The sequence below is a fragment of the Equus quagga genome, chromosome 9 (genome assembly GCF_021613505.1).
Source record: "Equus quagga isolate Etosha38 chromosome 9, UCLA_HA_Equagga_1.0, whole genome shotgun sequence".
NCBI classification, from domain to species: Eukaryota; Metazoa; Chordata; class Mammalia; order Perissodactyla; family Equidae; genus Equus; species Equus quagga.
Genome location: NC_060275.1, coordinates 88,952,680 through 88,967,389, shown reverse-complemented (window position 1 = coordinate 88,967,389; position 14,710 = coordinate 88,952,680). Strand labels below are relative to the sequence as shown.

The 14,710-nt window shown below is 43.2% G+C and overlaps 1 protein-coding gene across 1 annotated transcript; it reads left to right on the top strand.

The window, feature by feature from the left end:
- The first annotated feature begins 367 nt into the window (after window positions 1-367).
- On the top strand, window positions 368-13,996 carry PTGER4 (prostaglandin E receptor 4). Its single transcript, XM_046671625.1, has 3 exons — window positions 368-910; window positions 1,367-2,291; window positions 12,033-13,996. Exons 2-3 carry the CDS (start codon window positions 1,410-1,412, stop codon window positions 12,621-12,623), a joined length of 1,473 nt encoding a protein of 490 aa, XP_046527581.1. The 5' UTR covers window positions 368-910; window positions 1,367-1,409; the 3' UTR covers window positions 12,624-13,996.
- The last annotated feature ends 714 nt before the right edge of the window (window positions 13,997-14,710 follow it).

Genomic DNA, 14,710 nt, shown 5'->3' with positions numbered 1-14,710 from the left:
GGCCCCTGGACGCCGAGTTCAGAGTGGCTAAGAGGGTGCCCGGGAGAGCACCGGGGCTTCCCGTGGTCCCCGCCAACGGCGACCTGTCAGCACCATCAGCCCGAGGCATGGGAGGCACGTCTCGGCGACCTTCCCCTCCGAGGGCGGGAAAGCCGCGGGGAGCCACCCGCCGGGGCGCAGTGGGACCCTCTGGGTCCGGAGCCCCGCCCCCGGCCACCGCCTTCCCCGCCGCGCCGCGGAGGGAGGGCGCGCCCCGCCCCCTGCCCGGCCGGCCAATGGGCGCCCGGGCCGCGCACTGTGTGTCCCCGCCTCCGCCAGGGAAACTTGAAGCAGGAGAAAAGTTTGTACAGAGGCTGCAAGGGCGAGAGCGGAGCTCGAAACCCCGCAGCCCGAGAGGAAGAAGATGAACAGCCCCAGGTCAGAGCCTCAGGCCGAGTGGACCTCAAGCCGCCCCCAGGGCGCCAGAAGCGACTTCAGCGGCAGCCACCAGCCCCGGTAGCTGCCCGTGCTGCCCAAGGCTAGGGAGGAAGGTACTCCGAGCCAGGGACTGAGGCTCAGTGCCACCTGCGCGCGCGGCCGCACATCTGAGCGCTATCCGCCCGCGAAGGGACCTTCGGGCTCCTCAAAGCTTGGACTCGTCTGTGAAGGAACGAAGAAACAGAAAGAAATTCAAGATCAGGCTTCACTAACCCTTCCGCTGCCCTTCTGGTTCTCCAAGTTTTTGAAAGCTTGCCACTGTGACCTAGTTCCGGAAAATTGGCAGCCACCGAGACCCAGCTCTGAGAAGGCAAACGCTTGGCAAGTTCCACACTGAGCGGGGCGAGACTGCGGGCTGTCTGGAGGCGTGTCCAGGACCTCTGAGGCTTGACCCTGGGGGCTCGCGGGGCTGCCCCTGCCGCAGCCACCACAGGTGAGATGGGGTTGGGGGCACTGAACAGAGAGCGGTGGGCGGGCGCTCCGGGAGAGGAGCCAGGGAGGAGAGCGCCTCCTCCAAATTGTCTTCCATAACTTGTTTTTAATGAGAATTTTATTGACTCAGAATCTGTCGGGAATAAGAGCGAGCCACTTTTCCCTCGAGATAAGTCTTGTTCTTCTTGGCAGTGGAGGGAGTTGGGCTGGGGAGAGGAGGAGAGAATGGCACTATCAACTTATAAATATTAATGTCAGTAGAGTGATGCTGCTGGCAGGACGTATCCGGAGCCTAGACATTTCGGTAGCCGCATTTGGTAAGTGGATACAATCCACACTGTAGGATGGAGTTGCTCCCCTTGTCTCATCAGCGTATTGTTTCTTGGACGCGGGTCTGACACCTTGCAAGTGGTCATTTTCGCTCACCGCGCCTTTGTCTCTCTCCTACCATCCCCAGACCCAGCCTCGCACTCCAAGGCTGCGTCCCGCCGGCCACCATCATGTCCACCCCGGGGGCTAATGCGACCGCCTCCTCGATCGCCAGCTCCAACCTGCCCAAGAGTCCGGTGACCATCCCGGCGGTGATGTTCATCTTCGGGGTGGTGGGCAACCTGGTGGCCATCGTGGTACTGTGCAAGTCACGCAAGGAGCAGAAGGAGACGACCTTCTACACGTTGGTATGCGGGCTGGCGGTCACCGACCTTCTGGGCACGTTGCTGGTGAGCCCGGTGACCATCGCCACGTACATGAAGGGCGAGTGGCCCGGGGGCGAAGCGCTGTGCGAGTACAGCACCTTCATCCTGCTCTTCTTCGGCCTTTCCGGCCTCAGCATCATCTGTGCCATGAGTATCGAGCGCTACCTGGCCATCAACCACGCCTACTTCTACAGCCACTATGTGGACAAGCGGCTGGCGGGCCTGACGCTCTTTGCCGTCTACGTGTCCAATGTGCTCTTCTGCGCGCTGCCCAACATGGGCCTCGGCAGCTCGCGGCTGCAGTACCCGAACACCTGGTGCTTCATTGACTGGACCACCAACGTGACGGCGGACGCCGCCTTCTCCTACATGTACGCGGGCTTCAGCTCCTTCCTCATTCTCGCCACCGTGCTCTGTAACGTGCTCGTGTGCGGCGCGCTGCTCCGCATGCACCGCCAGTTCATGCGCCGCACCTCGCTGGGCACCGAACAGCACCACGCGGTCGCCGCCGCAGTGGCCTCGGCTACCTGCCGGGGTCCCCCGGCCGCCGCCTCCCCCGCCCTGCCGCGCCTCAGCGACTTTCGCCGCCGCCGGAGCTTCCGCCGCATCGCGGGCGCCGAGATCCAGATGGTCATCTTACTCATCGCCACCTCCCTGGTGGTGCTCATCTGCTCCATCCCGCTCGTGGTGAGTGGCCGGATTGGGACCCCCCGCGGCCCTTCTCCTGCATCCCTCTCCCTCCTCCGTCTCCCGCTCCCTCCTTTCCCGCTCTTTCCTTGGCAGGGAACCCGTGCCCTCCAGGCCAGGGCTGGGACCCCCAGCTCGGCTTCTCAGAGCAGACCCAGCCTCCTCCTAGGCCGTCTCCCCAGAGATTTTGCAGGTGCTTTTACCCTACATCCCCGAGTTTCTTTCCCCGAAAGCCGGTTGCCTTTCTCCCCCGGGACGGCCCCTACCCCTTGCTGCCTGACATTGGCCCTGAGCCTTCCGGGAACACCCGCCACCCTCTGTCAGAGGCGGCGGGGAAACTGCTGTAGTGTGACTTAGCCCAGTCCTGCACACTGTGAACCGCAGAATCCGAAACGTCAGGGCTGGTGATCTCTTTGTGTACACCATTCCTTAGAGCAGTAGGGGTTTGGTGTTTTGGTTTATGCAGGGTTTTTTGGTAGATGATGTAGAATTTTAGAGCTAGACGAGATACTGGATGCTTTTTGGTCTAATCTAACTCCCTCACTTTACACAGGGAGTAACTTGCTTAAAATAATCTAGCAGAAATACAACTGTCAAAAGTCCGTGCTCTTTACCATGCTGGGCCCTGGGACCACGTCTCAGTGCACACTCGGGTCACAATTCCTGCACAGGACATGGCCCAGACTCGGGCTCCTTCATTCTCTCTAGGTGCCAGGCAAGCAAGGTTCTCAGGGGGCCTGTTAAGGGCAGGCTGCTGTACATGGGGCATTGACTTTGAATTCTCAACCACTGTGAAAGGTACAGTGCCACTCTAGAGGAACGGAGCTCTAGAGATGGTCGTCATATTTATTGCCAGGCCCAAGCCCCACGGCGTGTGATGAACCTCAGACCCACCTGACGCCAGACCTTGCTCGTGTGGTAGCACATTGTGCCTCCCTCCCAGAACACTTCTAATTTTGACCTTTGTATCTTGTGTGTTTGAGTGTGGCGATGCTTCATTTTTAGGACAACACTAGCTTTAAAATTCTCCTCGGATTAACTTTTTAAATATTAAAAGCAGAAAGGTTGAAAACCTACCTCGTTGTCCTCTACTTTGCCTGTCATGAAAACGGAATGCACCAGAAACTGATGGGCAGATGAACACAATACTTTATCCAGAGTTTCTCTTAAAAGCCACTAGTCCTGAGTTTTTCCATCTCTCAAAACACTGCATTCCTGGAAATTCTAAAACTACCAACTCAGAGAGGACTTCTCTTTCTTACGCTGATTGAGAACAAGAGAAAAGAAATGTAACACACTGTTATTCCTTCTTTTCCCTTATTAATGCTGTCCAGGGATCTTTAAGATAAAAATATCCTATCTCTGATAAAAGTGACTGTAAATGGAAGGAACTTAGAGGTGGCTGAGAGCCAGCATACAGTAGCTTCTTGCCAATTTGTATAAACAAAAGTAAATATAATTGGCCAGACCGCCCTTTAAACCATTCCAGGACCCAATATACAGAGTTAAGTCACACTTGAGCCACATAAATATATTTTAGTGTCTGTAATGGCAATTCTGAATAAAGCGAGATTTTGGAAGAAACAGCTTTGCTCCTGCTGGGGCTCCCTTCTCTGGCTTCTGCCTTATGTTTTACAGAACAGTAAATGACAAAGTGAGTGGTCGTTATTTACAGAACATCCACTATAAGGAACTGAGGAATTGGAGCTGGAAGTTTAGCCACATGCACATACTTGTTAAATGTGTTTTGGTTGGAGGTAAACTTGTGAAGCTGTTGATGACTGCACAGTCACAGATGAATTAATTGTTTTCTTCCAGCATCTAGACAGGCATAAAAGCTTAATTCATCTAATGGGCCGAAGTGGCAGACCTAGCCGTAAGGTGCAAGGCCATTTATCACAAAGCTTTTGAAATTATTGGAGAAGCTGGAGGCTAGAAATTATAGGAGCTATATTTGTGGTTTGCAAATTAACTACATTTTAACTTACAAATACTGTCCATTCTATATAAAGTCAGTAACATGTAGTAGATAGTAAGGAATTGTACCTTGAAGGTTGAAGCTGGCTCAGCTAAGAAGTTAACACACGATGAAACACGTACCTTTTTAAGTAGTAAGGAATCATGTAAGTAGTGGTATCTTCAGTTTGTAGCCTTTAGTTTTGGCTACCAAAATCTAATTTCAGAAGCAGGTTAATTGTAAATTAATGATAAGCAATGGGGTCATTGTACTACCCACCCACCCACAGGTTAGTGATTATGAAAGAATTAAAAGGGAAACTTATCCACAACTATAGTTTTCTCTGGCTTCCTTTTACAACTTTCTTGTTTTTTTCATGTTTCTCATATTCGTATTGTAATTTAAGTTTAAAGTTTCCAGACTCTCTGACATTTAAAGCAGTTGGAGCTGTCTTTAATTCCAAGGAAACCAATGAAGCATCTCTGTTAACTTTATTAGACTGAGTTGGTTGTTAATCCTATTTGAGGAAAATCAAACCGTTCGTAACATTTAAAAAGCTTTGGAAAGACCACCAGAGCAAAGACAGTTTACTTGCAATTTCAGAAAGTTTGACACACTATGAAAGGAAAACAAGCAGTCACTGAAAAGCAGCCAAGTTTTTGTCTTTTGGACACCAGGGAAGAAAAAACTAGAGTGGCTCTTAGAGGGCGGTTGATACTGAGTTTAGTATGAAAAGTAAATTGTAATTTGTCATCCAAAATATATCCGTCTCATAAATAGAGCTTGAAATGGAAATTCGAGAAAGGTTGAGAACTTAATTGTGGATATAAGGAACTGTGCTGAACTTGCAAAACTTTCTAAAGTGAGTCATAATCAATGAACAGAGAAGGCGTAAGTGCAATCTAGAAGGAACCTTACAAGACAAGACTTAGTGGGACGGTGGTTCTTGTCATTTTGTCTATTCTATTTATAACCAGTCTCTGGTTTTTTAAAATACAAGAGAAGGTGAAGAAATGAAAGAGTCTATGCTTAAGATAAACAAAGGGGATTGAATTCTTTAGAAATATGCAAGCAAGTCGGCCTCATAAGTTCCTCGTGTTAAATGCTGTGGCTAGATCAACTTCTAATGCCTAATTTTGCAGTTACTAATGTTAAAATGATGATTATAATCAAATCTTTTGCCTCAGGACTAAACACTTAATACTGTAGTGTTCGGAGAGGCATTTTGCTCCATGCACAGGCAAGCCAAGACCATATTTATTGCTTACTTATTTCTTTTATCTTCTTCTTTCTCTGAAATAACAAGTATTCATCTCTGTTAGGTGTAGAATGGCCAGTTTGATTAATCCTCTGCCTTGGAGGGTAAAACTTAGGTCTTTGGGAAAATAGCTTCCTGTGAGTGTGTATTTGGTTGCTTACCACAAACTGGTTGTCTCTGTAAAGCCTTACCCAGCATTTGATCAGCAAAGATTTGTTAGGGCAGATGAAAACTTCGTAAATAGATACACTTTTGTTTGCTGTGGGCAAAGTGGAAGTGGAGTCATAAAGCTGATGGGATTTCAGATGAGCAAAGCTCGCATCTATAGGTACAAGAGTAATGCCATAAATTTGGGTACTATTACAGGAGAACCTGAAGGATTTGATTGTTTTTCAAATAAATTCAGCTAAGTTAAAAAAATACCAATTCCTAAAAGCAATCTTTGAGTCACAACATGAAATTTGGAGAGCTAGTAGTGTTACCTGGAAGATCGCAGCGTAGCATAAAAGTAACTTATTTCCACGGCCGGCATCTCAGATGAATCTTGAAAAAAGCTCTAGGGAGAAAGTAGGGCTGACCAATATTTTCACTCTCTCTGCACCTCAGTTTTCTCAACTGAAGATGAAGAATTTCTATCCTTTTGCATCTTACCAGGTGGCTATGGATCAGTCCTAGTCCGGTGCTCTTTTCACAGTGCTTTGCTGACCTGTCAAGGCTTGCTGTTATTAAACATCTACTAACAAGATGTTTTTTCCCCCAGAGCTGAAGTGATTCTTGTAGTCTCCTATTAAATGCTGAAAGTTAGATTTAAAAAAAAAAAAAATTCTTTAAAAGTAAAAATAAATTTTTGATGTAGACACTGGCCTACAAAGTAATTTGCCCATAGTAAATGGCTAGTTAGTGACCCAGAGGGAAGGGAAATTGAGCTCTCCTACACCACCGCCCAGTAAGAACTCTTCCCACTATTCTTTACTTAAAGGATTTTTTTTTTTTTGGTCACTAAAAAAAAAAAGTGGTAAGAATTTCTAGTAACAGCTGTGTCAATTTTGGACTCTTCACAAGGGAGTTAGATAACTGAGCACACACAGATCGTTCCTTTTATGTGCTTGGAACACAGCAAGTAGCACACACGCACAAACCTTGTCATTTAGTGGAAAGCATTTCTACTTTGACAGTCAATAACTAAATCGGCCTAATCAAAATTTCAATGTTTTTTCAATTAGACATTCCCTGCCAACAGGTTGTTCTTAAACAGCAAGTACATGGTTTTGATAGCATGTCATTAGCTGTACCCCAAAGCTACCTCTAAGCTGTGATTTTCAAATTATTGATATATTCCAGTGGTCAAGCTTTCACATATGGTTTACCAAAAAAGTAACGACAGCCAAGAAATATGTTAAATGTTAGGCATTTTCCTAAGCGCTTTCATCATTTGTACATAAATTATAAGGAGCAGAGCTAGGATATGAACAGAGGTTTGTTTGATTCCAGAGTTTGGGCAGTTACCTCCACAACATTCAGCTTTCCTGTCATCACATCTTCTTCTGGATTTATCATATTTTCTCCAAGTTATGCTCCAGTGCCCCTGAACCCTAATCTGTAGTCATCCTCAAGTAGTTGAGAATACTGTAATGTCTGCCAATATGAATGATAAACTACGTGCACAAATCTGCAGCTACTAAAAAATGGACTGACTTAATATTAAAACAGAGTATGTGTTGTTTGTGTTCAGGTAATTCTTTTAGGGTGTTTTCCCCCCGACTCGGAGGTTCTGTTTTATCAACAGCACACTCTTCCAACACTGAAAACTGCCTGAGCGTGTTTATTTGTTTAACGTATGGGGCTCCGTTGGACAAGAATTCCAGAAAAGTGCTTTCCTCTCCCCACATGCCACTGAAGTACTGCTGTGGATAGTCCCATCGTCATCTGGGGTTTCCCCCTTTGGGGAGAGCAAACCTAGTCGCCTTTAAATGAGGAAGAGATTGCTATATTTTTTCAAACATTACGAAGTACGTGGAGCTTTTGTTCATTTTTGTCCTTTTTTCTCTATTTCAAGTCAATATCCATTGAAAACATGCTGCGAAAGAAAACTCATCTGTCTTGATTCTTTTCAAATAATTTGACTGACTTTTGAGAATGCTTTTACCTGAATTTGGAATTTCGCTTTTTGTATTCATCTTTTTGCCACCCTGTGAGCGCCCCTTTGCCGAAACTAAGTGACGAGGCTCCGTGGCTTGTGTTCATTGCAACCCCCATGGATGTCTAAACTAGGGCTTGCTTTCATTCCTTTCTACAGTAGTCAAACTTAATTACCGCTGGGGATGGAGTGAGGCACAGAGACGATTCTTTCCTTGCCTCTTGTCACTTTTGATTATGGAAGCCCATTATTACTTTTTTTTACAACACTCAGACTTTTCTAAAAGGTCATAGAAATTTAAAATAAAGTGGGAATTCCCAATACATTCCTTTAAATAGCTATAAATTTCATTCCTTTTATAACCATTTTAACTGTTAAAAATTGTCCTCCTTTCAGTAGGAACCATGTTTCCTTTGAGGTGGCTGTGGGAGAAGCAACTAGCAACAAAACATTTAAATGTCAAAAATATCAGAAACACAAACTTGAGACTTAACCAAGAGTCTGTTCTGAAAGAGGGTCTTAGAGATGGCTGGGTGAAAAGCTTCTTAGGAAGGCCTCATGGGACCAAGAAGTCCCAAGTGGAGCAACACTGCCACCTAGAGGCTGGAAGTCTCAAGTCCGCATAAACCCTGCCATAGGCATTTTTGTAGACGACATGGAGGGCCTGATGGTAACAGATTTAATCCATCATTTCTTTTACCCTTAGGAATGAATACAGATGATCCCCAACTTATGATTTTTCAACTTTACAATGGTGTGAGAGTGATAGGCCTCCAATAGAAACCATATTTTGAATTTTGAAGTTTGATTTTTTCCCGGGCTAGCAATATGCCGTACAGTACTCTGGTGGTGCTGGCTCCCAGTCAGCCACTTGATCACTAGGGTTGTACCCATACAACCATTATGTTTTTCACTTTCAGGACAATATTTAATAAATTGCATGAGATATTCAACACTTTTTCATAAAACAGGCTTTGTGTTAGATGATTTTCTGCAACCATAGGCTAATGGAAATGTCTTGAGCACATTTAAGGCAGGCTAGGCTAACCTGTGATGATGAGTAGGTTAGGTGTATTAAATGCGTTTCCCACTTAGGATGTTTTCCACTTACAATGGATTTCTCTGGATGTAACCCCATTGTAAGCTGAGGAAGATCTGTATGTGATAAGAGCAAAATATAGACCTCACTCTTTTTACCAATAATTCCATTGCTGGGAAATAACTGTTAAACAGAAAGCCACTCAGCCTGGTAGAACAGAAAAAGCAACATGGAAGTCATCTGTAGATCTGGAGCCCAGACCAGAGTCGGCCACCAACAGGGTAGGGGGCCCTTGATAAGTTCCTCAAAACCTCCAGGTCTCAGTAACACTTTATCTAGAAAGGTCCGTAGACCTAAGGGAGATTCATCTCTCAGCACCGACACGGCTGAGAAACTCAATAAAGATTATGGGAGGAAGAAACCAAAGTGTTTTGCTGCACTAGATTTTTTAAGGATAGAAAATCAGTCATGCTTTGTCTTGATAGCATCATTTATCCAAGCAGAGTTTCTCCAAGTAGTTTAAGAGAAGTCATCACATATACTGCCGTTCGTTCTAGTTCAGTTTTTACGTAGCTGTCTTCCGGAGATCAGGGTAATAGTTTCATCTTAGAGCTGTTTCATCATTTTGTTCCATGAGAGTTATAGAACCATAATTCCTTATCCAAAACATTTAGGGCAGATGTGTTGTAGAATTCAGAATTTCTTGGCTTTTAGAAAAGTAATTTAGTAATACACTGTATAATATAATACAGCCCCATCAGAAGTGGGACAGCACCTCTGGAGCAAAACACAGGAATACTCACGCTAAGTGGAATAAATAAAACTATAAATAGCCTCATGGTCTAGTCAGTTCAGGTTTTGCTGTCAAAATGAGTTTAGGTCAGGTTTTGCAACCAAAAATAAAACAAAACAAATGAATAACACAAAGCAAGAGCAAATGAACAACAATTTCTTGATAAAGGATTATGGACCTGCGGGTATTTAAGGTCTAAATCCCAGTTAAGGAAGAAATAGAAATATTATTACACCTCATTGATCTAGCATCATCTAGGAGTAAGTTTCATATGAGTTGTCTTGCAGATTAATGAAATTTCCTTAAAAGTTTTAAACTTCTTTTATCCAAATTGTTGTAAATCTTACTAAAATATCCCTGTTCTTTCTTAGTGATTCGTACACCATGAATCTTAATTATTCTACTGTGTGGTAAGGTAGCAATAGTCTCAAGTCTTGATATGGTTGGATATTTGCCCCTAGTTAAATGGCTCCAGGTGTGCTTTTCTGAGTTCTTTCTCTTTTTTATGGTTTTTATGCATCCTCCTTGGCTGTGAGACTCATCTCTTACTTCTTCCTAATCTAAAATAATTACTAAAGGCAAGTGACAATTATTAAATAATTGCTGAAGACATTATCTTAAAACCAATATTTTTATATGAATTACAGGTGAGATTTGTATATAAAGGTCTCAGTAGAATTAGAAGTAAAATCTTGACAAAATAATAATACTTTAAGAGTAAATTTTATATATATTTGTTTTATTGAGATATAATTGACATATTACGTTAAATTAATTTCAGGTGTTACAACATAATGATTCCATATTTGCATATATTGCCAATTGATCACCACAATAAGTCTAGTTAACATCCATCACCACACATAGTTCCAACATTTTTTTTCATGTGATAAGAACTTTTAAGATCTACTTTTTGAGAGTAAATTTGAGAGTGTACATTTAAGAAGTGCTTTTTCTTCTAAGGAATAAGATGATTGTCTTCCTTACGTTAACACAAATGCATGCTGTCTTCACTGAATCCTTTAACGTTCCCAGAAGTTGGTATATCATTTTTATCTTCCAAGACTTTGCATATGGAATTGCCTCTCTTTGAAATGTGGTATCATTCTTTCTAAATTTAGCAAACTGCCACTCATCCATCAAAACTCAGTGAAGCTTCCTCTCGTCCAGGAAGCGTCTTCTGGCACCCTCCCGTCCAGGTCTAGATTAACTGCATATACCTGTATTATGTACGGACCTCTCCCGTTTTACCAATGACCCTGCAGGAACAGTCGGTCTACCTTCCTTCTTCTGCACTGTGGGTTACTCTCTGCCTTTAAGATGTCTGTGGTATTTAATGCACCCTATCACAATGCCTAACACACAATAAGTGCTTACTGTTGAATGAGAAAATGTGAATAAATAAGTCGTTCTAGTAAGAGCAAAATTTTTTTAACTGCTGAAAACAAGACTGCAAAAGCGCAAACAGCTTGTTAGGGTCTCCTTGTGTTTCCTTCATGTAAGCCATACATGGCCTGTGGGGGGCTGGCAGACATGCCTCTGGACTCAGATAGCTCAAACAGCACGAGAGTGAGTTGTCATCCCTACTGATCTATCCAGACGGCCCTTTTGGCACTTGGCTGTTTCCTGGCTCAGATGCTTACAAGCACAGAGGAGGGACTGATTCTGACTCGAGTCTCAGGATGCATTCACTGAGTCATAGTTGTTGAGCAAAACTCTAGTTTTCAAGCATCCGGGAGCCACTGAAGGTTTAGCAGCTGAGTAGCAATAATCAGATCTGCATTTTAGAAATCATCTTCTGGGGGCAGTTTGGAAGAGGAATTAGAGAGGACAGGAATTGGAGATGGGAAAGCTAGATCCGTGGCTGATGCAGTCATCCAGATGAGAAATGCAGTTAAGGAGAAAAGACTTGGAGCAGATTTTTGAAGGAAGGGTTGATAATGCTAGATGATGATAATAACTGGGGAACAGACTCAGAAAAATAAAAACTATTCTGTGGTCATTCTGGATGATAGGAGAGTCAGATGTTGGTTGAAAAGTTTCCAATAGATTCTTTCTAGACTCTAAAATAAAGGAATCTCTGGGCTTGTCTATGATGATTAGATGGTTAGTTGACTTACAAAATGCCTATCACTTAAATATATTAAATGGCAGCTGGAATAAGGGAAATCAATGGCTATTGGAAAAAACAGACCTCATTAATTACTTACAAAAACTTAAAAGCATTCACAGAAATGAAGTTAATAAAGTGCTTCTCAAGGGAACTTTGTGCATATGTTGCCTGTACACACATTGCATTTTTGTATACCATTTTTGATCTAGAGAAGATGTTTATAAGATAGTTACAAAAATATTTAAAGTTATACTATCTGGAAACATACATGTAATTGTACAACCAGTGGTTTTTCTGAGGCTTATTGTGTAAGCTGCTCTCTTTTTGGCACCTCTTAGCAGAAAAGAGGGCAGTTACCTAATGTGGCTAAGTTAGACATTGCATGCAAATGAATTTCTGATTGATTGATGATAAAATCTAAATGTAGGCCTCTCATTTATGCAGGTGCGAGTGTTCATCAACCAGTTGTATCAGCCAAGTTCAGAGCAAGACGTCAGCAAAAACCCAGATTTGCAGGCCATCCGAATTGCTGCTGTGAATCCCATCCTGGACCCCTGGATATACATCCTCCTGCGGAAGACAGTGCTCAGTAAGGCGATAGAGAAGATCAAATGCCTCTTCTGTCGCATTGGTGGGTCCCGCAGAGACCGCTCAGGACCGCACTGCTCAGACAGCAGGAGGACATCTTCTGCCATGTCTGGCCACTCTCGCTCCTTCCTTTCCCGGGAACTGAAGGAGATCAGCAGCACATCTCAGACCCTCCTTTACATGCCAGACCTCAGTGAAAATGGCCTTGGAGGCAGGAATTTGCTTCCAGGTGTGCCTGGCATGGGCTTGACCCAAGTAGACACCACCTCACTGAGGACTTTACGAATATCAGAGACCTCGGACTCCTCCCAGGGGCAGGACTCAGAGAGTGTCTTACTGGTGGACGAGGTGGGTGGGACTAGCAGGGTTGGGCCTACCCCGAAGGGGAGCTCTCTGCAAGTGACATTTCCCAATGAAACACTGAACTTATCAGAAAAATGTATATAGGAGCTAAGCAAAGAAATACAGCACTATTTCTGAAAGCTTATAAAATCCTGTGCAATAGACACATAAATGAAGTGTTTAGCTGTGCTCAGAAGGGCTATTTCTGTCCTAGGACTCACATTCAAGAATATCCTGGCTTTTGAGCACTTTTCAAACGAGCAAGGTGATTCACATGGGTCCCGAGGTCTGAAGCGCATCGGTTGCCACCTCGTTATGACACAGGATTTCCGTCACAGCTTGATGGCTGAGAAGATCTACCCTCAGTTTTTCTACTTGACAGGAGGATGGCAGAAGTTTTGCTATTTCCGTAACATCGTGAGCTTTCTATCTGGCACCCCAAAGAAGGCCAGGTACAGAGGGCTCCGTTCCAATAAACTATGAGGACTATCTTATGGATGATTTAAGTGTCTCACTAAAGCATGAAATGTGAATTTTATTGTTGTAAATATGATTTAAAGTATTTAAAGTATGTTCTTCTCTGTGAGAAGGTTTATTGTTAATACAAGGTATAATAAAATTATGGTAAGCCCTCTCTCCCAGTATAACCAGCTGAAGTTGCAGATGTTAGATTTTTTTTTCATAAACAGATTCAGACCAAGGTGTTGAAAATTCACAGTGAAACTCATATCTATAAGATGGATATAAATTTTTTAAAGGAAGTTTAGTACTGTTAAAGGAGTAAAGAAAAATGACTATTTAAGATGTGAAAATTATGGTCCAAAGTGTTAAAGTTCTTTCCAATGTATGTGTAATACATAGTGAAAAATTTTTAGTGATGGCTCTATGTGTTTACCCAGAAAACTGTGATTTCAGGAGACCCTAACATGCTGGTAAATATTTTCTACTTTTGCCCCCACTAACTGGTTCTTTTTAAAATGTAACATAAATTTTAAAGAGTCTTTAGTAAATAACCCGTAATTGAAGTGTATAATATAAAAATAAAAAGTCTAAGCAGCTTGTTTTCCCCCTGAAAGTGTGCATAGTTTTACTTTCCTAAGGAATGGTCTAGAATATTGTTTAAAATTTAAGAGGAAGACAGATTGCACCATAACGCCCTTTATGTGGAAGGAGTGGTTAAATCAGCCTGTCACAGATGTCATAAGAGTTCAACGAGTAACTGTGGGCAGTTGTTAAGGGCGCAGAACTTGGGCATGTAAGGGTCACCTACCAGTTTTGTGTAACACTCAGAAATGCTGTACACATATTTGAAGGCCCTTTCTCAAAGAAATATTAAGCATGTTTTGTTGCTTAAAGTGTTTTTGTGAATTGCTTGGTTGTAATTAAATTCTGAGCCTGATAGTGACATGGTTTTAAGAAACAGTTGTACCAACTGAAATTATTTTGGAGATTATAATAAATAAATACACTCAATCTGAGTTCCATAAACTGTGATTTTTGTTTGTTTGTTTCAGGTCATCTGTATCTTTTTAAATTAAAATATTTAAAATTTTTTATTTTGAAATAATGTCAAATATAGAGAAAAGTTGCAGGAATAGTACAAAGGCTTGGATCCCCTTAGTGGAGAATGGTATTTAGAAACCAAGATCTGGGTGTGAGGTGTACTCAAAATCACTGGTTTGTAAGGGGGGTGGGGGAGACAGTATTCGTGCTTAACTTGGTACATGTAAAGAACCCAAATATTTATTACAAAAAATTCACATAGACTTGTGCTCTTTCCTGCTTGTAAGTTCTCTAGATCAGTGCTTCTCAAACTTCAGTATGCATCAGAGTCATCTAGAGAGCCCTTGAAAACACAGTTTCTGATTCAGTAGGTCTCGGGAGTGTATACATTTCTAAAAAGCTCTAGGTGATGCTGACGCTGCCAGTATTAGGACACACTTCGAGTACCAATAATCCCCAGGAGCAAGGTCATGATTTGCTATTTGCAAGTTTTTAAAGATAATTTTGGACAATGTCAGAAAAACAGAACTCATCTTCATGGACCTGATGGCACAGTGATTCTCAGCTGAGGTAGGGATGGTTCAGAGAAGGAGCATCTGACTCAAATTTCTAAAATGTTCTATTTCACCGTGCTAACCAATGCCTAAGAAACAATGCTTTTGGAGACTATTTTACTTGTGAAAGAGGCT